General features: G+C 45.4%; 2 protein-coding genes across 3 annotated transcripts in view; one reads left to right on the forward strand and one right to left on the reverse strand.

Annotated features, from left to right (window-relative positions):
• Window positions 1-184: 184 nt before the first annotated feature.
• LOC133140734 (protein crumbs homolog 2-like) lies at window positions 185-25,891 on the reverse strand. Its single transcript, XM_061260885.1, has 13 exons — window positions 25,822-25,891; window positions 15,535-16,233; window positions 13,933-14,128; window positions 13,452-13,591; window positions 11,551-11,733; window positions 11,278-11,391; window positions 6,887-7,825; window positions 6,149-6,708; window positions 4,847-5,012; window positions 3,847-4,714; window positions 3,186-3,302; window positions 2,743-2,869; window positions 185-1,670 (listed from the first exon to the last, which is right to left on the reverse strand). The coding sequence occupies exons 1-13, from the start codon at window positions 25,889-25,891 to the stop codon at window positions 1,449-1,451; spliced, it is 4,401 nt and encodes a 1,466-aa protein (XP_061116869.1). The 3' UTR covers window positions 185-1,448.
• LOC133140735 (Golgi-associated plant pathogenesis-related protein 1-like) overlaps window positions 9,908-27,598 on the forward strand; it is a 41,144-nt gene continuing 23,453 nt past the window's right edge. The window contains exons 1-2 of one of the 2 annotated variants that reach the window (XM_061260886.1): window positions 9,908-10,036; window positions 21,862-22,214. The gene's annotated coding sequence lies outside the window, so the exon portion shown is untranslated. Of the gene's footprint in view, window positions 10,037-11,289; window positions 11,416-21,861; window positions 22,215-27,598 lie in introns of those variants that run through there. The other variant, XM_061260887.1, reaches the window with a different exon arrangement.

The raw sequence follows: 27,598 nt of genomic DNA on the forward strand, positions 1-27,598 counted from the left end.
AAAATTTTTAAATCCTGTTTTGTAGGGTCGGGGTGTAAGGTTTTTTTATTTTTGTTTTGTTTCTAGGGTCAGAGGTATTTTACAATTATTATTTAAAAAACATTTAAGAGATTTATTTGCCAATGATAATCTGCATGGACCTATTGTGCCCACTTTATATAGAATCTTCTTGAAGAATAATTAATTCTGGTGCATTATCTCTTTATTTCTCATTATCTTTATCATCCTGGCAGCCCTTTGTTATAAAACACGCATACACATACTCTTTCACTCTCTCACACACACACACACACACACACACACTTTATACCATGAACACATACAGCCCCTGTTATGTATGTTTCTACACAATGCTGCACGTCATGTATACCTTCTGCACATCTAAACTTGAGTATTGATGCAACCATGAAAGATTGTCAGGATTCATATGCTGATAATCCAGTGTCATTTCTTTAAAATTTACAGTGTCAATGTACAGTGCATTGTAGATAGGCTGACAGCTAACAGCTACTGTAAAAGATAAGTACAATTCTATGCTAATAATTAAGACAAACATATATACTTTTCAGTAGTTGCAAAGGAAATGAGATGAAGAAGAGATGTCTGTGTTGTCTCATCAGTATCTGCAGATATGTATGTAGCCTGCATGCCAGCAGCTCCTTAGCCTCCACATTGCCTGGGGGTTGGAGTGTCAAATAGACAAAAACTGCCCGAATGTTCATAGTGGTTTCCTTTTTGTCTTCAATCACAACACTATCAGGCAGGGGAACAGGCTGTTGAGGCTGCAAAATAGGGTCCAGTTAAATAACGTTTATGATTTAAATTACAGCCGGGCCAAATCAGTCTACCTCTATTTTTCTGCCATTTAACACTTTTACAGTAACATTATAATACATCTCAGCATGACACAGTCATACAAACGAATAATGAACAAAAAATTGTAAAAAAATAAAAATACAAATGTTGCACAATTAAATCACATTATAGGGAAGGAGAAAGGGGAAGATTTCTGTGGCAACTGTACACACCAAGAGTGTTGAGGTGTGTATCAGAGATGAGTCTGATACATGTCTCTTAGAGAGGGAAGTCTCTTAGAGACGGAATTCCAGTGTAGAGAAGTCCTGAAGTGACTGAATTCAGCCATCTTTGTTCAGCAAACAGATCAGTGTCTCTATGATACGGCACACACAAGGGGTGAAATTGGTACAGCAGTTAGGGTGTATACCCACTACCCAACTTAGAGCCAGAGAAGGGGCGGGGCGTAGTGTTGTTGTGGCAGAAGAGTACATGGAATATTTTCAGTTTAACCGGGAACCACATTTCTCCCGGCAGTTCCATCTCGTCAAAAGTCCCAACTCAAAATGGCTGGAGGACTCCAGTACAAGCAGCGTAGTGTTCCTGTGACTGTATGTTCACGTTCACCCAACAGGGGGCGCCCACCCGCCCCGTCAGATGAGCCGCTCCTCTGGAGGCACCTTGAGAACGCTGTCCATCTCCAGCCGGGCTCCCGCCACCTCCTGCTGGCTGGGGCTGTAGGTGCCCTCCGACTGGCGCTTCTTCCGCGCCGTCATCACCATGAAGACCAGGCCGATGACGGCCAGCATCACGCAGCAGCAGGCCAGGGGAATGGCCACCACCAGCAGGGGGACCCTCTCTTTGTGCGGCTGCTTCTGAGAGGAGAGCGAGAGAGAGGAGCCACCGGTCACTGGCTGTGTTTGGAACCGCATGATAGCATACTAATATTAGCCTGATTTTCATTCAAATGTAGTACGAGTAGTATATACTAAGTTTTGAACACAGCCACTCACCTCAATACACTGCTCTGATAATACATGCTCGGTCTATGATATCGTCAAACAAAGAAAATGGACACAACGTACTCTCCAAAAGTAAGAGGACAAATAGAGTGAAAGTAATTATTACTATATACGTTTGTATTTGAGATCATAAGATGAATGTGACAAACATAAAGAAGATCAGCTTTTATGTCATGGTATTTAAATGTGTATAGATTTTACCATTTTACAGAAACTAAACTGCTTTTGTTTTGATGTTCAGCTGTGCAAAAGTTAGTTGACCAAGGAAATCAAAGCCATGAAGTTGAATATTTGCATATACACTCAGTGACCACTATATGTGGTAGACCTGTTCACCAGCTAGTTAATGCAAATGTCTATTTAGCCAATCATGTGGTAGGAACTGCATAAACGCATGCAGACATGGTCAAGAGCTTCAGTTGTTGTTCAGAAAAAACATCAGAATGTGGAATAAATGTGATCTATGTGACTTTGACCATAGAATCATTGATGGGGTTCATTGAGTATCTAAGAAACTGCTGATCTTCTGGGATTTTCATGCACAACAGTCTAGAGTTTATAATGAATGGTGTGAAAAACAAAAAATATCCAGTGAGCAGCAGTTCTGAGGTCAGAGGAGAATGGCCAGGCTGGTTCAAGCTGACTGGAAGGTGACAGTAACTGAAATAAACACAAGCTACAGCAGTGGTATGCAGAAGATCTCTGAACTCACAACACACCAAACCTTGAAGTGGATGGGCTACAGCAGCAACAGAAGACCAATACGTCCAAACAATAAGTAATAAACCTAATAAAATGGTCACTGCTTGTATTGTGTTGGTACACATAGTAAATGACAGTTGTAAAACTGCCCTGAGATGCCCTGTAATGTACCAGGTGGACCGTGTTCACTCAGAGGAGGAGGTGAGGGGGGAGGTTGACTTACAATGTTCTGGCACTGTGGGCCAACGAAGCCCGCCACGCACACGCACTGGAACCTGTTGAGCTGGTCCAGACAGGAGCCGCCATTCTGGCAGGGGTTCGACTCGCATTCGTCCACCTCTGCCTCACACCTAGGGGGACAACATGGTACCCGGGTACCAACAGGTCAAGCAGAGCCGGCGATATGACCTCACCTCCGCTCCAGACAAACTCCTCCATTTAGAAGGGAGAATTTTTTTAATTGTTGTTCCATTATATCATAATTGTGTTCCATAATAAACACTGGCATATAAAGTATTACAAAGTACAATACATGAAATGGGACCTGAACAGGATTACAGTAGTGATGGAGGATGTTGCTTGTCCAGTTCAATGTGAGCTAAGAATGTTTGTTTGGCAGAGTAGCTGTGATTTGTGTCGCCGATGCTTCTTGAGTTCCAGTCTCACCTGTCTCCGGAGTATCCAGGCACACAGGTGCAGTTGGCCCCCCAGATCCCTTCACTGCAGGCACCCCCATTGCTGCACTGCAGGTCCTGACCGCACTGCAAAGGGGGGAAGATCCACCTGAGGGACAGACACACAGCACATGTCCATCAGTGACACTGCTTGCGTTGTGTAGGGCAAGCAAATGCACACACCAATGACAGAACTCAAATACAACTTTGAAATTTATTTTTTATTGTTTTGCTTTCAACATTATTTTTTGGATTTAACACTTCATATTTTGCTTACAATTCTTTCAGTTTCAAAACTTGATATTTTGCTTCACAAATGACTAACGGCTGAAGATAATTACTCGAATTGTTTTCGAAATATTTTCGATCCCACCTTAGAGGGTTTTTAAGCTGAAACGTTTTTGGTAGTCCTAGTAGTGTGGATTTTTAAGGAGCCAAAATGGCACTAAATGGGTTTTAGTGCTCGTGTGTACAAAGCCTTAGTGACAGACACTTTGTCTTCTGTGTTAATTGTAAGCAGACTCCAAAACAACGATGTGAAATTATCATTCCTTATTCATGCACTGTGCTGTTGTACTACGCCATGTCATGTTCTGCCTTCAGGATACATAAGGATATCGTAATGGATAATAAAATAATTGAAAGTAACTCACTGGCAGAGGTGCCCGGTGAAGTTCTGTGGGCAGAGGCAGGTGTAGTGGTCCACCCCGTCCACGCAGGTGCCCCCATTTTGGCAGCTGTGCCCCTGGCACTCGTCCAGGTCCTCCTCGCACCGCTTGCCCCCGTAGCCTGGGGGGCAGTCGCAGCTGAAGTCCGCCAGCCGGTCTGTGCAGTCGCCGTGGACGCAGGGCCCAGCTGCGCAGTCGTCTGCGTCCTGCTCGCAGTGTGGCCCCTCCCACCCCGACACGCAGGAGCAGTTAAAGAGGTTGAAGAGGTCTTCACACACGCCATCGTGCAGGCAGGGCTGGGACGAGCAGACGGCGGACCCCACGCACCCCAGCTGGATGTCCTTGCCCCCGTCCTGGAAGAACTGGACCTGCTGCGGTGGAGGAGTGCCCCCATCCGGGATGAAGGGCAGGTAGACCCCCCCGACCCGCACCTCTCCCAGACAGCCGGTGAAGTTCTCCGCTAGCCACACCGAGGACTCATTCAGGAAGTTGAGGTTGCCGGCGGTGCCCTGGCTCCCAGCCCCCTCCCGCCCGTCCACGGACACCTCCCAGAGCGACGCTCCCTGCCTCGGCTCCACCATGGAGATCTCCACGCGGTGCCAGGCGCCGTCGGCCACGGGCTGGTCGCTGGCGAACGGCAGCAGCTCCAGGCTGTTCCCGCTACGGATCATCACCAGGATGGAGGAGTTGAGCAGACCCACGCAGAAGAGCTCCCCCCCGTTCGAGGCCCTCAGCAGGATGCCGTTCTCCTCTCGAGTCCGCAGCTCGATGGAGACATTGGTCACCGGTTCCACCAGGGAGCTGTTGGCCCTGAACTGCAGGCCGTTGTCTTCAAATGTGCCGTTGGTGAGGCCTAGGGAGGAAAGGGGTCATCTCAGGGAGTTTGGCTGTTATACTTTTTTGTCATTTATGCTCTCAGTGGCCTCTTTATTATGTATTTATGTGAAATGGAACATGCTTCGGGGCATCGAACTTCAAAACTCACACTCGTATCCATCGGGCAGGTTCACACACCGACCACCCATGACGCAGGGGTCGCTGAAGCACCACACGCGAGTCTCGCACGTCTTCCCGGTGAAATTTAGGGGGCATTCGCACGTAAAATCATTCCAGCTGATCGAGCACAGTCCTCCATTTTGACACGGCTTTGCCTAGAGGATCAAAGAAAACTTCAGAGTCAAACCGTCTCTAACAACGAGCAGCTCCAAACACCTGTGAAGTGTGAAGACTGTGTTTCTGTATTCAGGAAGAATAATGCTTATAGTTCAGGTATAGTTACAGAAGAGAATGCATTCACTGCTGTACCATTTTTCATTATGGAGGTTTAAAGTGACAAGTTATATAGCTTTTGTCATAAAATTGTCCACAGCCACAGAAATTTATTGACGTTTGGTAGCCATTTTGTGTAGAAAAGCCAGCATTTTTTTAACATTTTTGAGGTTCAGACTCCACAGATTCTTTCAAGCCTCATTTGATGAGAATGGGCTAAAAAGCCCTAGACTAGTACACAAAAGTTCTGATATAATCCATTCTCAGATTTATCATATAGGCCCTAGTCCTTATCTCTGTTGTAGTCTTAGCACTTGAAGCTGTACTTCCCTCTAGGTTCTTTCAGCGCACTTGTTCCTGATGATAGGTATGCACTTTACACATTGTTGTACATAACTCTGGATAAGAGCGTCTGGCAAATGCCAATAAAGTAATGTAATGTAGACTTTGTTGCTCAGCACTAATAATAATAATAAAAGATAGATCATTGCATTTATGCAGCGCTTTTCTAGACACTCAAAGTGCTTTACAGTGATGAGGGGGAATCTCGCCTGAACCACCACTAATGTGTATCATCCCTATTGTGTGATCCAGGGCAATCATTCTGCACTCACCACCTGAGGTGGAGAGGGAAAGAACAATTTTGCATGCCAATTAAATCAGGGGATGATTAGGTGACATGTCGAAAGAGCTAGGTTGGGAAATTTAGCCAGGACACTGGGGGACCCCCTACTTTTTGCAATGAGTGTCGTGGGACCTTCAATGACCACAGAGAGTCAGGACCTCAGTTTAAGGCATCTCCTACAGCATCTCCGACTACAGTCCCCATCACGGTGCTGGGGCATTGGGAATAATTGGAAGACTGCTCCCTAATGGCCCATCAATATCATTTAGTTTAGCTTCAGCCATTTTGGCAGGAGCAGGGTGATTTATTAATAATTATCTGCCTTGTGATTTACGAGGCCTATAGTCAGTCTTATTGTACTTCATTTTTCTGTGTTACCCTGGCAGCTTGTACCTGGCAGGTGTTGTCACTATGGCAGCCCTCTTCCACATGCTCCACCTGGATTGGAAGGTAGATCTTCTCAGTCGCGGGGTCCTCTGCAGCAGTCTTATTCATCACCAGACGCACATCATCCAGACGAACGTCCTGCAGGCAGCCCTTGAAATAGCCCCCCCAGGGTCCGACGCCACCCCCCCTGGGAGGGCCTCCGACATACAACATGGCCCCCTTCTTCACGGTCACCATGCCAACACTGGCCTGCAGGGCGAGATGTTCAGCGACCCAGAGAGAGGCGAGGCCGTGCTCGAACTCCACCGTCAACTGCGTCTTCTCCCCGGTGCTGACGAAAATTTGGCTGGAGGTGGTGGAGCTGAACACCTCGATCTTGAACACGCCTTCCCACAGGAATATGGAGAAGAAGGGCCGTCCATCTTGCCTCAGCTGGAAGATCAAGCCGTCCATCTTACGTGAACGCAGGAAAAAGGAGACGCTGAAGTTCTCGCTGTGGCTGTCGGGGACCTCGAACGCGGCAAAGCTCTCCGTGTCCTCATGTGCGAATGTCCACTCGGAAAATTCTGATGGAAAAATGTTTCAACAAAAAACTTGTTTCAGATGGATAAAAGACACTTAAACTGAGGTTACACACAGGCCTTGTTAACTCCAAAATCATATTTCTTAAAGAAGATCCAACATGTTAGCATGTCTGTGCATTCATCTGAAGGATAGGACAGGAGTGATAGTTTGGGATCTTACCCTCGGCACAGCTGTGCCCATGGAAGGGCCGCTGGCAGTCACATCTGAAGCGGGTCCACAGGTCCACGCAGCGTCCGTGGCCGGAGCAGGTGTCAGGGAAGCACCGCTCTGTCTTGGTGCAGCCCAGCTCCAGGCTTTCGTTTTGGGAGAAGTCTTGGGGATAGATGGGCCAACCTTCAATCAGCAAGTCCTCCATGCAGCCGATGAACCCCACCCCACTCTCTGTGTGGTTCAGGTACTCCGGTGGGGCCCCACCCACCATCGCCTGTGCAAAGTCCAGAGGGCGGAAGTGGGCGTGGACCTGGGGGGCAACCGCTGCCCTGCATTCCCTGCCCTCGCAGCCCGTCCCCTTTGCCTCCAGCACCAGCATCTGGTCCAGAACCACGCTGATCTCGTGCCAAGTTCCGTCACTGGCCCTGCCCGGGAGCATTGCCTCCAGCGGCGTGCCCTCTGAGACTGCTTTGGCACGGAGACGCCCCCCCACCAGCTCCAGGAGGAAGTGGTTGTCGTCGTCTCCCGCGTAGAACAGGACGGCGTCAGGCAGGGTCGTGCGCAAACGCAGGCTCACGCTGGACCCCTGGGGGCCCGCTTCCAATCGACTGCGGTTCTTGTCGGGCACCTCCACCACCACAAACCCCGGGGCAGAGAAGGAAAAGGTGGTGGAGGTGTTGCAGGCACTCCCGTGGAAGCCGGGCGGGCAGTGGCAGAGGTGCCCATGCTCATCAGCCACGAGCCAGGGCACGCAGGTGGCCCCGTTCTGGCACTGGTGATCCACGCAGCCCACCAGGCGGACGTGGCAGTTGTGCCCGCCCCAGGGCTCCTCTCCGGGCTCAGCCGGGGGACAGTGACAGGTGTAGTCGGCCACAGCATCCTCACACCGTGCCCCGTTCTGGCAGGGCTTGCCCTCACACTCATCAATGTCCACCTCACAGTCTGCACCTGCGGAGAGAGCCGTCAGCCTTCAGGAATACTGAATACAGCAGGGCTGTGTTGACCGTGGAGCCAAGCCTGATTAGTTAACCATTGTCTTTAATTCAATAGTGTTTCACAATTAAGTCTAGTCCACACTAGTCCACAGCATTTTCAATATTCTAAATTCAGTCACCTGGTTTTTTACAGTGACATTTACATTTTCAGAACATCAATGAAAACTGGATAGCTGTGTTTGTTGCTGTAGAACTAGAAATCATGAGGATCACTTGTTGAGCATGGATACTTATTTTTGTTGCAATGGGGCATGACATAAAAATGTTTTACACATTATCATGTTTCCATCCAACATTCTTATTCTCATAAACATTCCAGATGGGACTTTTATTTCAGGGTGAGACAATTAAGGCAGTACATCAAAAATGAAATAGAATAACACTCATGGGGCCTTATTGTTTTCATATTGTTTTGATTGTTTAATATCATGGGAAAAAGTAGAAAAAAAGGTCAGGCCCATGTTCATGCCATGATACGCCTCAGTAGCACTCATTTATCCATTCATAAACAATGAGAAAGGGAAACCAGGGCTGGACTTGGATTCAAGGGCCAGATTTCATATTGTGGATCATACCTGCTTCTTCTGATAACCTACCACTGCAACTGCCTATTATACCTGGATGACTCAGTTTCCTTTTTCCTTTGAGACTAAGGGCCTGTGTTCAGACACCAAACAGGCTTGAAGCTGGAGCCCACAGTAATTGGGCTGCAGTTTGTCATGTAATGTGATTACATGATCAGTTATGGAGTGACTGCATGTCTACCAATTGATGACTCAATCTCATTAAACATCATTTGTCTTCCACTTCATTTGTTTTGGCTTCTTTGTGACTTCCTTGACAGACACCAGAGACAGAAGATGGACATGCATCCATCCAGGGAGTCATAACACACAATGTAAAAATCTCTTAACCCTCAAGCGACCAACATATTTCACACTCACTTTACCCCCACACTCTATTGTGCCTTGAGCTGAAATACCAACTTTCTAACTTTACAGTCAATGTTTATAACTTAACATTTTTAAATATACCCTCTGACATAATTAATTAATTAAGCACATACATACAATCATTTTAATTTGGAACATAATTTTACCTGCCAAAGAAATCGGTGGGTATTTATCACTTTAAATCTTGTCTCGACAGAAATATGGATTCTTATAATGATTCCTTTAGCAAAATGCATTGGCGGAAAGTGTTGCTTTGGACACGTTGCTAAAGGATATGTCATCACCTAATCATCACATCAATCCAAATTAAGGCAAAAAACAGAAGAAATTGTATGTATTTATTGAGGACATGTTGCTTGACAAAGTCAAGAAATTTAGGAAGAATCAAATATATTACCATTAAGATATCAGTAAAAGTAAATTGGTCACTTGATGGTGAAATTGTTAATTACATCAGAATTACAATAACAAGGCTTCACAGTAGTTTGTGTTCCCCTCCCCCCTTCAGGAACTTTATAAGCATTCTGCTCGTCTTAGCTGCAATTTGGACCAGATGTTTTCAGTGCGGTTTGAGTCAAGTGCTTGATAGCTAACTCATAACCTTAGTTCCATACTCGACCAGCCACACCTTCACATGACCAGTACCATGACAGGTGTTGTTATTCTATCACGCGTTCTATTACAAACTAAATGAGCTACACTTATCTCAGGAAAGGTTTCAAATAAACAGAACACATTACTCAGTATACTGTAGCTATGCATTTCTGTGTCGAGTTAAAGTAAGCCACTTTCATGAATGCCAGTGCACCTTGCATCATAAAAGCTGTCTATCATGTTTTTAAACCAGACGCTATGTAGTGCATTCACATATTCAATCCCCCTGAAAAATCAATATGACAAGTGTGGCAGAAATCCCTGTATTTTGACAAAATCTGATCAATACGCTTCTATGAACCTGCTGGTCTCAGACAGAGAGAGAGAGCCCCCGAGTTTAGTCCAGTGAAATTCCATTCCACATGAGAGAGCTCTCCTGCGTCTCTCCGCCACCCTCACAGACCCCCCCAAAACCCAGACCAGTTACCTGACAGCACCACCAGCCCGCACCAGATCGCCCTCAGCACCAGAACCTTCATATCCCCCCCCAGGTCCGCGTGGCACAGCCAAAAAAAAAACAGCCAACAGGACGGAACAGGAGACGAATACGGGAGGAGGTACGTTTAACGCTCTCTCACGCACATGCACACACGTACGCGCGCAGACACACACATGCGCACATACACACACACACACACACTAAGGTTCCTCCTCCGGGTGCCAGTCAGGGACAGGGGTGATTAGAGATGAGCCTCGCCCAGGCCGAGCTCAGCCTCCATCCTCCCCTCCCCTCCCGTTTGCAGAGAGGCTCTCGCTGGGCTGTAATCCATGGGAGTCTGCCTCCCTCCAGCTGGTTCCTGTCTCTGGCGACAGGAGGAATGCTGCCCTGCAGTCCCGCGTGATGGATGGTCAATAATGCGGGCTAGTGGCAGGCAGCTCAGTAATCACTGCGCACGGGTTTTAGGTGGGATGGCCTGACGGGGTTAATCGTACAGGGTGGGGGTGTTTATTTGTGTTTTTCTGGCTTATTTGGCTGCGTTTCATGTCACGGGTGAGGGTGTATACATGTCTCGCGGGTTTCATGCAGAAAACCCTTGTTGTTTTTACTTGTTGCTGTTTTGGCATTATGGCATTGTGGATTGCTTTCGACAAAAATGTCTACCAAATGAATGCAAAGCTGCTGCTCGCCACTGGTAATACATTGTTGTCTAATAAACTGCATTGTCCACAATGCAATCTACGTGTTTTACATTGAGTTATATCTTTTTTAATATGTCAGTTTTAATATTTTCATGTTCATTCCAAATGGCAGGGAACCAGACAGACAGACTTGTACAGATTTTTCTGTATTTTTAATAAAAACCTGACTTGCATCTCACTGAGGCTCAATGGAGCCACTGAGATTTAAGGAGCTTGTCCATAATCTCCGCCCTGCCTGGTAAATTTCAGCAAAGACCAGGCATTTAATACCCAAAGAGGACAGCTAGCATATGGCAGGTGAAGCGGTGTTGTTTGGTTCTTCTGTTCCTCTAAAGTTGTGACTTTTCCCAAAGCTCTTATTTGTGCTGACTTTTTTGCCTGATTATTATTATCCTGTACATCTCATTTTGTAATAATTTGACATAATAAAATATTTATACCCCAGGAGTCCAGGCAATTAATTAAGATAATTATTGTTATAAGACTGGATTAAAGGAAGATAATTATTTTCCTTCAGTGAGTTGTGATAAATTAGTCGTCAACAAAACCTTGTGAAGCTCACCGATAACAAGCAACCGTTTAGCTATTACATACTGTGACCAGAGGGGGGTTGTTGTTGTGCTGGAAGGAACAAGTGTTCAGATGAGCATTTCTCTACCTGTGTAGCCAACAGAACACAGGCACTTGTAGGCGTTGATCAGGTCCTCACAGGTTGCTCCATTCTGACAGGGCGAAGACTCACACTCGTCGATGTTAACCGAACAGTCTTCACCTGCGACAGCGACAAAGCAATAATGTGAGTTCAGCATCTGTGCTGTGAGCAATAGATACGTCATTTCACATTTATAAATGTTTAAATTGTAAATGCCGTTTAAATTACTACTGTAAGTTCTGAAATGGATACTGGCTCAATGATAAGAATATGCTTCACCTGTGAATCCTGGCAGGCACTCGCACAGGTGCCCAGCTGCGTTGGCGTAGCTGAACGGCCGGTCGAGCTGAGGCAACTTGCCATAGTTCGATAAGTCCGAGTGCTCGAAGCAGCGGCCGCCATTCTGGCAAGGTTCCGCCGCACATTCGTCAATGTCAATCTCGCAGTGATCACCTTCATAACCTGCAAAATGTTTGAGTTCTGAATGAATATACAGTACAGTATTTGGCCACTTGAGCTACTATAGGGTGTTAAGCTACTGCACAATACTGCCTGTTTCCTGGATGGATGTGAGTGAATCGCAACCAAAAATTCTCAAATGCTATTAATGCTGAAAAGTAACCTTTATTCTTCTCCCTCCCCAGCATTACAGCATTACACACTTGCTAACCCACTCCAACCCATATAAGTCACACCACATTCAACAGCTAGAGATAGCATTGAGTTGCTATGCTAATTAGCAGAATCATCCATTCGTTATCTTAACCTACTTATCCTGAACAGGGTCGCAGGGGGGCTGGAGTTTATCCCAGCATACATTGGGCGAAAGGCAGGAATACACCCTGGACAGGTCGCCAGTCCATCGCAGGGCATACACACCATTCACTCACACACTCATACCCACAGGCAATTTAGACTCTCCAATCAGTCTAACCTGCATGTCTTTGGACTGTGGGAGGAAACCGGAGTACCTGGTGGTACAGAGAGGCCCCGGCGACCGGGATTATAACCCCTTATAACTCCTTGCTGTGAGGCGGCAGTGCTACCCACTGCACCATCCGTGCCGCCCTTTAGCAGAATCAAGTGTGCCAAATAGGGTTGAAATGAAAACGAAATGGACGGTAGATCTCCAGGAACAGGATTAGGCATCCCCTCAGGTGTCAGCAGGTGACATTGCATAGGTTATGAACGACACTCAAATAACATCAACAAACCGTACAATAAACTGTGCCGAAAGACACTTTATTTGTTAAGACTGTAGTTCAAATCAAGAGGAATTCCTGTTAATTCATGTTGATCAATTTGATTATTTCCTAGTTCATAGAAAAAAGTGATTTTCACAGTTGCTAAAAATAGGCTAAAGCACAACACATAAAAATGTCAATGTAAACCAGTGTTATCCTTTATATTTGAAGATTCTCAACACACAAAATTAATTGAAATGTTTAAAATGTGAGAGAAGTAGATAAATAAATGTATTTTAACATAACAGGTCCAAAGGTTTTTCAAGTGGAGTAATACATTCACCAACTGTGAGTCACTTTTTTCATTTTATGTATTACCTGCAGCTGCCCTGTTCTTACAGTAGAGGGCAACACAGTTTCACAACACATGCACAGAAGAGGCAAAGTGAATGGTTTTGTTGGCAGCTGAGCTGCTGTGCTTTCTACAGCTAGCAATAATGTAAGATAACAGCTAAAGAAAAAAGAGCTGAATCGTGGAAAAAGAGATGGAGAAACTTTGTTCATGATTTTTTGTTCAAGCACAGTATTGTAGTGACATAATGTATGACATATTGCCACAGGGAAAGAGTAGTGGTGTCTCTTAAACACTTAACTGAAATGTTCCAATTTGGATCTCATAAATATTCATTAATTGGCTTGACCAATGACAATACAGATGGCAGTCATTGTTCCATTCTTGGGCATGCCTCTTCATGAATATTCATAAACTTTAATATAACGCTGGAGATGCAAACTTGGATGCACACACAAACACACACACACACACACACACACACACACACACACACACACACACAGTCTGGACCTCAGTGCATAAAAATAGAATCTTTAATGTTCCATAAAACATGGTTACAGTCCACAGTGATGAGCAGAAATTAGGCCTTCTGTCTTGTCATGTAGCCCAATGAAAGGGTAACAGGTGTGAGTACACTATACCTGGCCAGCAGAGGCAGCTGTAGGACTTGGTCCCTTCCTGGCAGGTGGCATTGTTCTGGCATGGGTTTGAAGCACACTCTGGGATGTCCACTTCACAGGCTGCTCCTACATACCCTGTATCACTGCAGTCGCACTCGTAGCTAAAGGTAAAGCCAAAAATATTACATGTAGAGCTGATAATCATATCTCTGTCCAATCACATCCAAGGAAAGCTCATTTTAACTTTATTGCTGTACCAGTGGTGTCTGGTATATGTTAGTAAAGGGTCAGTTAGTAAAGGCATTTACTAACTATAAGTCTTACTCTAAGAATTACGGTTTCTGAGCTACACATTTGTAGGGGAAAAAGAAAGAAAAAAACAATTTCACCTAAAACTATACTAATATACTAACACAGTATACACAGTATAAAAAATTGGTTATATTCCTTTCCACTTTCCATTTTAAATGGGGTTGAGGTGATAAGACTTGATGATAAGTACCTGTCCACCTGGTCATTGCAGGTGCCTTCATTGAGGCAGGGCGCACTCGCACACTCATCAATGTCGATCTCACAGTCCAGGCCCTCAAAGCCAGCCAGGCACTCGCAGGTGTACAAACCCACATAGTCATGGCAGGTGGCTCCATTCTGGCAGGGGTTTGACTCACACTCATCTATCTCCACTTCACAGTTCACTCCTGCCACACAGAGCACACAAACATAGTGACAGAGGCTTATTTAAATGTATGCATGTGTACATTCTGTGCCTATTGCAAGCATGCCTACATGTCATTTTGAAGTCCAAGCTTCGTCCTTACTGCTGATAGCAAATTACACATCATAAACTTAATCTTTAAAAGCTCAGTTCAAACCAAAGATTTGCAATGCAACAAAGTTTCAACGGTGTGAACTACCAGAACATCTGAAGTCACTGTCTGTTGTTGCAGGCGATTCAACTTGTAGTGAGTTTTAGGACGTTGCAAAGAGTTGCTAGTTGCAATTCCTTGTGCTGCAAAAATTTGGTCTGAACTAGGCTCCAGACAAAATGTCCCAAACTCAAGTCCATATTGGTGAGAAAAGACAAATCGAGACAAGGAGAAAGAGAATTGACTGTGAACCAGAGTTGGTTCCCCCTTTGTGGTTTTGAATGGTCGGTTAACAATGAGAGGATCTTGGTACTGTGGTGGCTAGTTTTTCAGCTCCCTTGATTAGGTTGAGAACCTAGCCCTAGTCTTCTCCTCCACACTGGGTATTTTCCCCATCGTTAAAAGATCGGCTCAAGACTTATAGCAGCTTGCTCCATTAACCTGTGGCTGTGAGACCTCGGCAAGCGCTATCAGTACTTGAAATATCTTTCCCTGAAGAATGCATCACTGTCTAATCTGTCTGCTCGACAGATAACAATAAAGACATTTGAAAAAGGCCAGACCTAGGAGAGAGATGGGTGGGGGTGTTCTGAAACTCATGGGACTGATTCACACACCAGGATTCTCTCATTTCTGGAACACATAACAGGTTTATGTGTAATGGGTCTTCCCCCACCCACAAAAGCACCTCATCGTAAAGAGGGTTCAGGTGGAGGCAGGGTGTAAAACATCTATTCTTCCATCATTTTCATGTGATTTTTGGGAAAGACAGGGGGAATTCCTTCAAACACAAATGACTTAATGACATTTATCCACTGCTAAAGAAAAACACGGTGTAGGGTTAACAAAAACATAAAAATCACAAACTACCCTCGTATACTCCCTTGTCCAAAGGGTCAAAAATGAACTGCCTTCCCTAAACCCCTAAAATACAGCAGCTTAGCTGAATTTTAAACCCCAAATCTATTTTGCATGAAGAAACAACCTGTCACTCATCACAAACTTAATTTTTGACCCTTGCTGGTTGGTCTGACAGCATTCAGACCCTGTGAACTAGAAACTCATGAAATAGTTAATTCGCGAATGACGGATACTGAGAGATAAGTAATGCAGGGAGTGTTTCCTTTTCCCCATAAAAGAAAGTGCTGATATAATTATTTATGTGCTCGCACCATTTAATGCCTTGCATTCCTTGTGTTCATGAGGCTGATTTGAATTTGAACTTGAGGGCCGCTCACCTGTGTAGCCCAGGAGACAGTCACAGCTGTAGCGGTCCTTCTCGTTGACGCAGGTGCCGTTGTTCTCGCAGGGCCGCGAGGCGCACTCGTTGATGTCGATCTCGCAGTGGTATCCCTGGAAACCGGGGACACAGAAGCACTGGTAGCCGTTCTCGCGGTCCATGCAGATGGCCCCGTTCTGGCACGGGTGCGACAGGCACTCGTCCACGTTATCCTCGCACCGCGGGCCCCCGAATCCCAGCCCGCACTGGCACTGGTGACCGGCCCCGTCCGGCCGCACCACGCAGCTGCCGTTGTTCAAGCAGGGCTTCTCCAGGCAGTCGCTGACGCTGGTCTGGCAGTCCTCCCCGCCGTAGCCACCGGGGCATTGGCAGGTGTAGCCATCACCCACGTCCACGCACTCTGTCCTGGCCCCCCTGCAGGGACTGCTCGCACAACTGCCGGTTCTGAGTGTGCAGTTGGCTCCTCCAAAACCGTCTGGGCAGCCGCAGGTGAAGTTAGTAGTGCCTGGAGTGCTGGTGCAGTTGGGGCAGTCGACAGCAGTGCACGCATCATAAAGCTTCTCGCAGTCCTTTCCCGTGTACCACACCAGTTCCCTGGGGCAGAGACATTGATAGCTGCCCTCTCTGTCCACACAGGTGCCGCCATTTTGACATGGGGAGGATGCACAACTGTCTAATGTCTCTGTGCTGATTATACCTGTCAAGAAATACAAGTTATTGAGTATTGCTCTGTATATTACATTACATTACATGGCATTTAGCAGATGCTCTTATCCAGAGTGACGTACAACGAAGTGCAGATCAAACACAAGTATAAGTGCGAAGAGGACCTGAGAGGACAGTACAGTTCCGAGTCCTAGTGTAAACATACAGATAATCAGAACCCTTGAAGAGTACAATCAACTTGTGTGTTTAGCAAAGAGTTGGGAATCTATGAAAGAAATACATGAAGATTTAATTAGAATCCAGAAGCCTGGGAAAATAACAAATGCAGCTATACATTCTGCAAATGCTGTAATTGCTTCAAACAGCAAAACATATTTTTTCTTCATTTGGATCTGTATACCACAGCCCTTTCAAACAAAGGCTTAAAGTGCAGTTTCTTAGCTTTAGTAAAGGGTATTTCTATACATTTTATACATGCAGAAAGTACAGCACTTTTTACACATAGCTCCCCCTTCATTTCAGGGCACCATAATGTTTAGGACACACACAAGTTAGACTTCACATGTTTATAGTGTTAATTCTAGGCATTTGAATGCCTAGAATTTGAGTCTGGTATTGGCAACATGTGGACCAGAGTTGTGCCAATGAAAGTCAAGCGTGCCATTATGAGGCTAACAAATAAATAAATAAATAAACAGTCAGAGACATATGCCAAAATTTAGGCTTATTTAGACATAGATTATTAAGAAGAAAAAGTGCACTGGTGGGATCAGTAATCACAAAGTGCTGGCAGGCTAAGGAACACCTCTACAGTTCTCACCATAATGAGGAAACCCCCACAAACACCTGTCTGATACATCAGAAGCAGTCTTCAGCAGGCAGGTGCATCAATGCGTGTTGTCCACAGAAGACTTCATGAACCAAAGGATGGTACATAAGTCAAAGGATGTTACATTGAATGTTATGCAATGCCTGTCAGACCACACTTTGTTTTGCATGCAGTTCTTGATACAACACTACAAGAAAGTCACAGTGTCTCTGGAGAAAAGTAAAAAGAAGGGAAACTAAAATGGAATATGGAATTCATACATTTAAAATTAAATTAAATTTCAAAAGGTGAGGCAAAAGGTGAGTCTGTTTAGAGATTTTTACATTTATAAAAGGCACTAACATTGAAGTATTATGAACTATGAAGATCTTTCAGGTTGAATTCCATCAGTAGAAGGAGGCATATGTAGAAATTAGATAAAGCTAAATGTAGCATTTTTTCACTCAGATTTGTCAATGCGTGGAACAGATCGCTATGTCAAACAGCAGAGGAAGAGACTGTCAGGTTCCAGGTTTGAATTCCCTGATAAGCAGATCCTCTCTAGTGTTTAACTAAATGATGAACCTAGATGGGCTGAATGGACTGTATTCTTAGGTTCTTAATAGCAAATCCTATTTGATTGAATGCCTGCAGCAGCTGCATTAGTTGCACATCATTTTGAAAAGCATTTTTGTGTTTGTGCAAAAACCAGAAGCTTCTTCCATCCAATAGGATTATAGGCATGTTACCCAAACAGGGATCCAATGTATCCTATCATGTATTGTGCATGACAAATCTAGCAACCCTTTCTGGCCTTGCCTATTCTACAATGCTACAGTAGATTTAAGTGTCTTGAATGAGGGATGGATTGGAGGGTCCTTGTGTGAAAGGACGTTTAAACAATGACAGCACAGCCAGACGCCCTGTTTTCAGCAGTCCTTAAACCACCATGTGCTGTATACAGCTGCTTTGGCTTTTAGAAGCTCAGAGCCTTAATCAGGCGTTGTCACCTCAGGGGACCCATATCTCCCAGGGAGCCCTGCAATCTCTGAACTCTGCATGGATTTTAAACGTGTATACCATCTATAGGGACGTGCGTACTGCATGTCCACAGGTCGGCGGGATGTGTGCACTTGCTATACAAATACAACGGACATCTACCCTAAATGAGGGAACACAGGATTCTGTACCATATGGAAATTAACACCCTGTTTTTTGTGAAAATGTTTTGCTGCGACTCTAATTAAACAGTTGACTAATTGGTTACAGAACATAAAAAAAAATCAGCCTCTCATCATTAAAAAAATATATCCATACTCAACAAACTTTTCTTGTACACTGAAAAGTAACAATACCTGTTGGCAGATGAGCTATTTCTCATTACACCAACAAAACAGGGATGGAGCCGACTAACCCCAGCGGCGGACTAAAAGAAATACCACCGGACACAAAGGAGTGTGTCACTCTAATCTCTGGCATGTCAGAGGTTCCTTACGGTCTGTGGCGGTAGGTGGTCCGCCAGTCACTATTGTTTGCTGCTTCGACCTTTTCAGCGACTTTCTCCCCGTAGTGAGGGGGGTTTCTGTGGGGAGTGAGCACAGCTCTTCTGTGGGGGTGTGGGGGCAGTCTCTGCCCTTCCATTGTCTCACACTGCAGCAGCCAATCATGTGACACCATGCGGGGTCACTTGGCATTCCACAGGCCTGATTTTCCTTTGCACTTTGATCACCTTTTTGTTCCGGGATTTTTCAATACTGTCAGAAGACATTAATAATGGGGAAGGGGAGGACAAGAAAGGGGGTAAGCAGTGAGAAAGGTACATGGGGTGGGGCACAGGGGGTGGTTGCTGCATCACATACTCCTCTCTGGCTGCTATAAGTCAACCGCTTACAGTGACAACTCACAGATGGTCCTAGCCTGAGCTTGCAACTCCCTGACCTACACTTGTGTCATCTGACCAGTCAATGAGCGTACTATTAAACCCTGACCACTTCTCCCTTACCAACAAATCCTGGGCCACCCGTGTCATCTTAACAGGCTAACAGCTATGACTCTGACATCACCTTCCTGCTTTGAACACCACGGGAACACCACAATGGCAGGGTATCTGCAATTTACAAGCGACACATGCAAGAAGCCAAAACCAATCTAAGTCTGCTCACACAGAAGAACCAAGAATAACCTATTAACCTCACAGCCTGTAAATCCCTCTGTTTGTTGAAACAGAGGCATTAAGTTCCATCAGGAGCAGGTGAACCTGTGACAGTTCTGGCAGTTGACTGGAAATAAATGGTACTATATCAGTTTTCCCAAGTAGAGCTACAGTATCTCCACAGAAATGTACACCCTTTGTACTGAAACAGCTGCACCAACATGCTTTTAAATCAACCAGCAATAAATCACAGGAGATCACCTGCTGCAGATGTACAAAAATGTCTGACTCGGAGGCAGAAGAACCATGGACACATAGTACTGGTTCAGCCACCCTGTCCAGTAGCATAAAGAGAAAATAGTAATGTGAGTGTTAAAGTGTTTTATGAACTTTTATCGTTTTGCGATTTAATTTACTTGGATATGCTTTTATACATCCACACCTCTTGGGGTTAACATGCATTTTGAATTCAGGTTAATTATGCCTTTTTTCACATTTGCATACCAGTGACACCATAATGCGAACATCCAACCTTTTGATGGCATCCTCCGAGTGACTCACATACACATTCCAATGATATTAATCAGCACTAAGATGTTTGTTTTCTTTTGCCCACAAAAGTAGGCAACGCTTAAATCCTGGTTTTTCTTTGTGCGTTTCCCCTTTAAGACTGGGCCCCATTCGCACCGGTTCGAGTATAAAGGGGGAGCGGGATGTTCCTGAAGTGTCTCTGTGCAATTGTATTTCAGCCGTGAGCGCTGTCCTCCGCACCTGCACGTGCAGCTGCGGAGGACGGCGAGGACAAAGGCAGAGAGCCTGGCCCCCTTCCTGTCCATGGGTCTGAGGGCCTGGTGAGTGTGTGACACCCAGCCTGGCAAAGTGAGGTTACCATGGCAGCCCCAAAGTTATGCACCGGGATTAGTGAATGCCTGCTCTCTCCCCTGACCCCTTATTTTCCCCCGTCAGAGGGAGGGGTGTGGTGAGAAGGGAGGAGGAGGGGGTACAGCAAATCTACACTGTTTCATGGACCTGCTTCCATCTCTCAACAGCTCCAATACCTCCGTTGTTGTGGAAGACGAGAGGGAAAAAGTAGCTAGAATAAATGTGCTTGGTCTGTTTCACTGAGCCTTTTACATTTAATTTGCTAAAATACAAACAGTGTTATTTGTACTTCTTTTGAAAATTGTTAGCAGTAAATCAGGGTTCTAGTCATGAAATGTTCTCAGGATTCAACGTTTTCATTGTAAATCTCAGCATATCAACAGATGTGTACACAAATTCAAAAGAAAACCAGTTTCCTATAAAACATAGATTCTCATTTTTCGACACAAAATGAGAGGAAAAGGAGCTGAAAACTCAACACCTCAGGTTTAAAAACCCGGAGAACTGAAGTCAAGATTTCACACAAACATCTTCCCTCTGGTGGAGGATTAACATCTCAATGGACTCATAAAAATAAAAAGTCAAAGTCCCTGCCGGCGCTGTCAGACTGAGTTGGATCCATTTGGCTGTTGTCTTTGTTTTCCTACTTTTCTCTGTCCAAAGGGGTGTGATGTCACCCGTTAGACACAATGTGGAAGCAGGCTGGGGGCAGAGCTTCCAGTCAAATGAGCCTATTTCCACAAATAAGCATAGTTAATAGAGCCAATACACCCAGACTGAGGCACAGGCTGTGCACACATTTGTGAGCGGTTTGTCATGAGACTCCAAAATAATATGGCTACATCGCAAAAATCTATTCTGGCCAACAGTTTAAAACTGGTAATGTACATTCCAGTTTTTAAAATCCCATTAAACTTATTAAACGTAAACATTTTTGAAACCCTGAATACCTAAAGCTCTCTTTAATGAACATAGCTATAGGGCTAGGGGAGGCTATTAAAGGCTCAGGTTTATACCCTGGTATTAACCTTAAGCAGTTTTCCATTAAACTCAATGATCAAAGAATGCTAATTTCTTCTGTCCAGTTATTGCCACAAGTCAGGTGAAATTTGGAAGCTTTACTACTGTACCAAATACCGGAAACACTGTCTGATCAAAACGAACACACACACAGGGAGTTGTGTGTGTGTAATCTCCCTCAGATATCTATATGCCATGTGCACCCCGACACTGACTCTTCCCCGACTGCCCTCTGTGTGCCTCACATTAACACTGTGCGGCACCTCAATGCTGCACCCCTTAACTGATCCTACCCCAACACTGTGCTTTGTCTTCTCCACCCTAATGCTTTCCATGTCTCCTCACCAGACTTGGGCCGAATATGTAGTAGTTTTGGATCTAATACACCAGACAAACTCAGTAAAGTGTAGAAAAATATTTGGTATGGTGTATATAATATCCTGTCTCAACAAGTGTTTTAGCCTTATTTTTTTTCTCTCTCAAGTAGTAAATATTAGCTTGGTTTAAATAACTGCTTGCTTGACATGTGAATCACATTGGCCAATCTTGTAATGAGTGTAACTCACCTCATTGGCAACATTTGTATTGTTTTTAAGAGAATTTAAGTAAGAATTTAATTCTAAATATAAAATGAATATACTTGTTTGAGACTGACTTTATTTTCTGGTTTTGTGCAGTGGGGGCCTCCTCCCCCTGGGATCTCTGTAGGGTTGTGCTGTGGGCCCCTACTCTTTAACCTTCATGTGCTTTCCTAGCTTTAATCTGCTTGGACCTCACAACCCATCTGCCCCTCTAAGCCCCCAGCACCTCAAGACCCACTGCGGGATTAAAGCTGGGAGGCTCCCCTTCCTCCATCCCCATCACCACCACCTCCAGGCTGGGACACAGAGAGGGACAACCTGTCCATCCACACCACCACCACCTCCAGGCTGGGACACAGAGAGGGACAACCTGTCCATCCACACCATCACCACCTCCAGGCTGGGACACAGAGAGGGACAACCTGTCCATCCACACCATCACCACCTCCAGGCTGGGACACAGAGAGGGACAACCTGTCCATCCACACCATCACCACCTCCGGGCTGGGACACAGAGAGGGACAACCTGTCCATCCACACCATCACCACCTCCAGGCTGGGAGGGAGAGGTAGGGATGTACAGAGACAAGCTGTCCTTCCACATCACTGTGACTGGAGATGAACCTCACACGAATGCATGCACACACGCATGCACACACGTGCATACACACACACACACACACACACACACACACACACACAGAAGCACACACATATACATACTGTACAGACACACACACACACTTTGCTTTTGTGAATGCATATACTCAGATTGCTTCAACACACACACACAGTCACACACACACACACACACACACATACACAGACACACACACACAGACACAGCAAGAACTGGCACAGACTGATGTGAGTGCAAAGCTTACAGTAGGGAGTACTGTTAGACAAAGAGGTGGATGTCTCCCACACCTGCCCTATCTGCTCCTGAGCCCCCTGACTCTGAGGTGAAACTAGTCATCTCTGAGGCGTGCTTTACTGGTGATGTCACTGCCCCCCCCATTCCTCAGCAACAGTCATACATCTCTGCGGAGATTGCCTTTATCTCATGCACCGTACGCAATGTCCTAAACACAGAATGCCACTCTCTCTCAGTCCCAGAGAACAGGAGCGCACATAATAGCCACTGCGTCTGCTAAAAATGAATTGTTTGTGCTGAGAGTGAATCACTAGTGACACATTCCTACTGTAATAAGGCGGCAGCATGGTGCACAGATAATGGAGTCAGGCTTATAACCCACAAGCAGGAGGCTCAGATACCAGATGAGGAACTGCAGTCGCCCCCCTGAGCAAAGCACTTAACCTGAATTGCTTCGGAAACTACTCTACTCAGGTGTATGAATGGGTAGTACAGAAAATGTGTGGAGAGCCTGCAGTGGGAGTGAAGTGTCTTACTTACCCTGGATAAAGGTGTCTGCCAGGAGAACATTTAATGGCAATGAGGAGGAACGAAAGACAAAGCTTAATTGTCAACTCTACCAAGATATCCTGCACTTGCCTTGTTTGGTGTAAGACATTGATTCATTTTGAAATTAGATTGATTAGGTTGAGAACACAGTAGATGACCACAGGAATAAGCAGTGACTGAGATCAATAGCATTCTTTAGCTTGGGAAAACAATGTTTGTCACGCACCCCTTGTGATTCTTTGAGCCCCCCTCCAGGGAAATAATATGTTTTTTCTGAGGTGCGGAATTCCTTGCGGTGACTCCCGGAGGAGTGTGGGTATCAGGGTGCCCTACGCCACCCGGTGGCCACGTCCAGCTGTCCTTCCTCCCCACCCCCCACCCCTTACCCCCACACAGCTTCACCCTGGGGCTCAGGGAGCCTATCGGAATGCCTGCAAATGTTTTCCTGGCACACTTCAAAGGTGGGGCTGGGGGTCATCTCCGAGGAGTGTTTTGTATCAGATGGCAAATCCAGCCGTAAATCTGGGCCCGCCCGGGTGTCTGTCTGAGGAGCCGTCGCTGACATCCGACAGAACCTTGTCAGGCCACGGCCTATCAGCTTTCACCGGAGTGGGGACTTGTTTATCAAGCTGAACCCCCCCGCCAGCCTCCCTCCCATCCCATAATATGTGTCTGTGTCGCACCTTAGCTTCCCTGAGTGACACCCCGCTCCCACACAGGCTTGCTTGGCGTCTGTGTTTGTGGAGGGAGGGAAAAGGTGCCCCATGCGGATATTAGGTGTTTGTTTTTTAAACATCCTGAACCCCCCCACCACCCTCCACCCCCTACCTCTACTTATCTGCTGTCTTTAAGAGCTGAACCCCTGGGAGAGGGGAGATATGTGCCTGTCTTATAAACAACGGGCACAGCCAATCAGAGACGGCAGGTAGGAGGCAAGGGGGAAGCCCCGGTCTGATTCCACAGCACGCAAAGGGGGTCTGTCTCTCCGAGGGAGTGAATCCAGAACTGCACAGCCGAGGGCAGTGCACGGAATGAGATCCCAGGGCTAGCATGGGTCAGGCTGCCTCCCCCGGCACGCTAGCTCCTGCTAAAGCCATAGCATCGCAGGCCTGTTTTTCAATGCACAGACAAAGCCCTCCAGCCGCTGCGATTTCACACCAGGCACTTGGCATGAGCAGGAGCGTGTTTCAGAGGCACATTTTTCTCTCTGCAGGGGACGCATCACCCTGGCAATGAACTTAAACGCGTCGCTGTTTGGCCCCAGGGGGCGTGGCAAAGTCTAGAAGTTCTACTCATGATAAAGGCTATAGAGAAATGCATGAGACATACACTAGGACTAACAGAATATATTACACCCTCGGCCAGTGCTGTTGGTTTGTGTGTCTTCATGCAGTACTTTTATGACTTGTCAGTACCTTTAATTGTCATTAAAAATAGTCACTATAAAAGTGAAGAGAGTTGAAGAGAGTGTAGAGCTACTACATCTTGGGCAGCATTGCTTATATATCAGGCTATGAAGTCTGTAATAACATCTATGAAAGATTTTTGCCTTCTGTCTGCCTTCAATATGGTGCTCTTTAATGGAGAGTTGTCTAGAAATGTTGATTAATGGCTGAAGTTTTTACAGGCTATTGCCTACCATCTCATATCACTTGTTTTGGCCTCTTAGAGTTAAGATGCAGAAAGCAAGGTGGCCATGGCGACAGGCAACAATGGCCCCCAGTGCAGTGCAGTTTCACCCCCTGCCCACCCTGTCAGCTTGCCCAAACTTAACGAGTTTTAGGCACTCCTCCCCAGTGGGGGAAAATAGGTCAACGCTTTATTTAAAGGGGGGTTTCAAAAATACGCTCCCGAGAAAAGCCTTACACAGTCTGTCTCACCAAACCTCACTCCAAATAACAGGCAGTAAGCCAGAGAAACAAGTGTAGATATAATGTTTTATAATGCATTAAACATTAAACCTCAAGCACAGTATCACTTATAGGCTTGTTTAGAAGTGATAATGATGCTTTATTCATTAACTGTTCAATGAGAAAATGTACATTTTGGTGACCAAACTGAAAACATTTAGACAACTGAAACAAACACAGTTTATCTATTTATGAAAGCAAAGGGGAGGGGATTTCCAATTCCAAAAGTTTCATTTCCAGTAGAATCCTTCCCATGATCCTTTCAAAGCCAATGTATATTTATACACATTTCAATTAAATCAGACCCTTGAGCAATATAAATATTATTTTCATTTTTAAAACACTTCCTTAATTAAACTAAACTACTTTAAAGTATTATTCTAAATAGTGTAAATACATTTTTTTAAATGAGTATGGTTTTTATTGCTTTGAATATTTATTAAAATGCTGAATATTCAAGCCTTTAATTCAGACTGGTAAATTCTCTTCTGCAGTTTTAAATTTTTTTTTTAAATGGACCCATTTTGCCAAAGAAAAAGAAAGAAACAATATGTATTTGAACAATGGTTTTGAAAGTGTGATTGGCCAGCGTGTTGCTCTCCTAGTGAACAGATTTTCAGATTATCACTCCATCCACAAACAACCTGCCGGCCAACTGGCCGCTCTTGTCCTTCTCCTCGGCTAATTCTCAGCTGCAAGTGCCTGTTTCCTCTACGGCTCACACCCCCAAAGAGCATACAGTGTTCCTACACACCTCCCTATAACCCTGGGGCCACAGGGGGTGATAGCTACAGTACGCGGTACACACCGATGCTCAAATTAGAAGCGAGAAATGAAACATACCCCATGTGTTCATCACCATCATCAGCAGCAGCGTCCTCTGGAACTTTGAATGAACTCTCGCAAACTCCATGGCAGATGACGGGCCCCAGACTTTCAGCGCAGACCAAAAACAACAAGGCTCGTCACTCCATAAGTTTCCTCTTCAGCATCCTGCGTTCGACAGTCTGCCTTCCCCGCTAGTTAGCTGTAGGCATGCAAGAGGCACTCCATGCTTTGTCATTAATGTGGGCATACTGTGTACAGAGAGCTTGGCCCAGCTAAGGCTGTGTAATCACCCTGGTGGGAGGGTGGTAAAACATGGCCTGGATCGAGCATTCTGGATTCTCTCCCTGAGGGAAAGCTGACCATCGCAAGTCAGCACCTCTAGGTGACTGTGACATATATACAGGACAGAAGGGAATCATTTTTTCTAAACAAAGTTTAGATTTTTGGTAAGGTATGCAATCCACGCCTTACCAAAAATTAGGATATGTCTAGTACCTTATGACAATGAATTAATAACAGTGTGGATTATTTGAGACACTGACACTGAGTTAAGATCATGTTCCAGCAAGTGTATTTTGTTCTGAATACTGTATGTGCCTCACAACATACAATGCTGGCGCAGAACCGCTGAAGGTGAATTGAATATAATAGATGAAAACACTTCTCAGACACTGCTGTTAGTCGTCTTGCATTTTTGTTGCAATTTATATTATATTTTTAAACATGTATTTTTGTATTTTTTGAATGGATACAGCAGGAAGGTACATGTTCGCTCATACATAAACACTGTGAGAAATGTAATGTCTCATGAGTGGACCAGAGAAGTCCAGGCCAGGATTTGAGGCCTGCTCACTGGAGCCGTCAATGGATTGATGGGTCTTTTGTGAGCACGAGGCTTATCTCCCAGCAGTGCGCCCTGTAACACCGGCAGGCTGGGGATCCCCATCGCAGCAGCACCCCTGCTCACCCGGGCCTGGCTTCACATGGACTGGGACCGAGAGGCTAAATTAAGCTCTGCGTGTGTGTGTGTGTGTGGAAGGTAGACATGGATCACCTTCTCATTCCTTCCACAGCGAGACCGACCAGGCCGCGAGATCACACAGGTCCACATTCCTGCAATGTCTGCCTCCATAATTGCTTTTATTTGAATTTTCCATCTTAAGATCCTTCTGGTACATAAAGCACAGTAATATTTCTGCCTGAAAGGAGCTTGAGTTCCTAGCATGGAGAAAGTGGATAAGAAGACATTATTAAAAAATCTGGTGAGGTCGTGGCTCGCATCCCCCGTAACGTTTTCTACATTTCCGTCCACTAAGTTTGAATGTGCCATGTCATCTCAATGTTATCTTTTAAAAAAAGCAAAGCAAGTCTGTTTTTTTTCTGTCAGTGCTTGTCTTTTTTTATCTAAACCTCATGAGGATAGCTCATCCCGCTAAAAATTGTTTGTGATTGCTGAGCCAGAATGTGTGTTGTGCCCACAAATGAGATGACACACACTGCAGATCATCGTGGTGCTTGTGGGAGTACTTTATTTTCAAACGTTTAGTGTGTGTCCTTGAGAGAATCCTCCCATCATAAAACAGATACAGCACATATCTAACATTCAGTCATAAGTGTCTGCGAACAGAGGAAGTATAGTAACAAGGACCCTGATATCAATTCTGTTATCTGTGCTGCGTTTTTAAGTCATCAAGGGTCTGAGGTATCAAACCAGCCTCAATCGACCGTGTTGCTACTAGATAAACAGTAGATACTTCAAGGGTTGTTTCTCCTGAATAATTCTTCCACTGAG

The sequence above is a fragment of the Conger conger genome, chromosome 11 (assembly GCF_963514075.1).
Source record: "Conger conger chromosome 11, fConCon1.1, whole genome shotgun sequence".
NCBI classification, from domain to species: Eukaryota; Metazoa; Chordata; class Actinopteri; order Anguilliformes; family Congridae; genus Conger; species Conger conger.

Coding starts and splice junctions, on each gene's coding strand:
- LOC133140734 (XM_061260885.1), bottom strand. CDS start 25,891: ATGGAGTTTGCGAGAGTTCATTCAAAGTTCCAGAGGACGCTGCTGCTG. Junction 13,592..13,932: donor TGCAATGACCAGGTGGACAG/GTACTTATCATC, acceptor CTTTACCTTTAG/CTACGAGTGCGACTGCAGTG. Junction 5,013..6,148: donor ATAGTGACAACACCTGCCAG/GTACAAGCTGCC, acceptor TTGATCCTCTAG/GCAAAGCCGTGTCAAAATGG.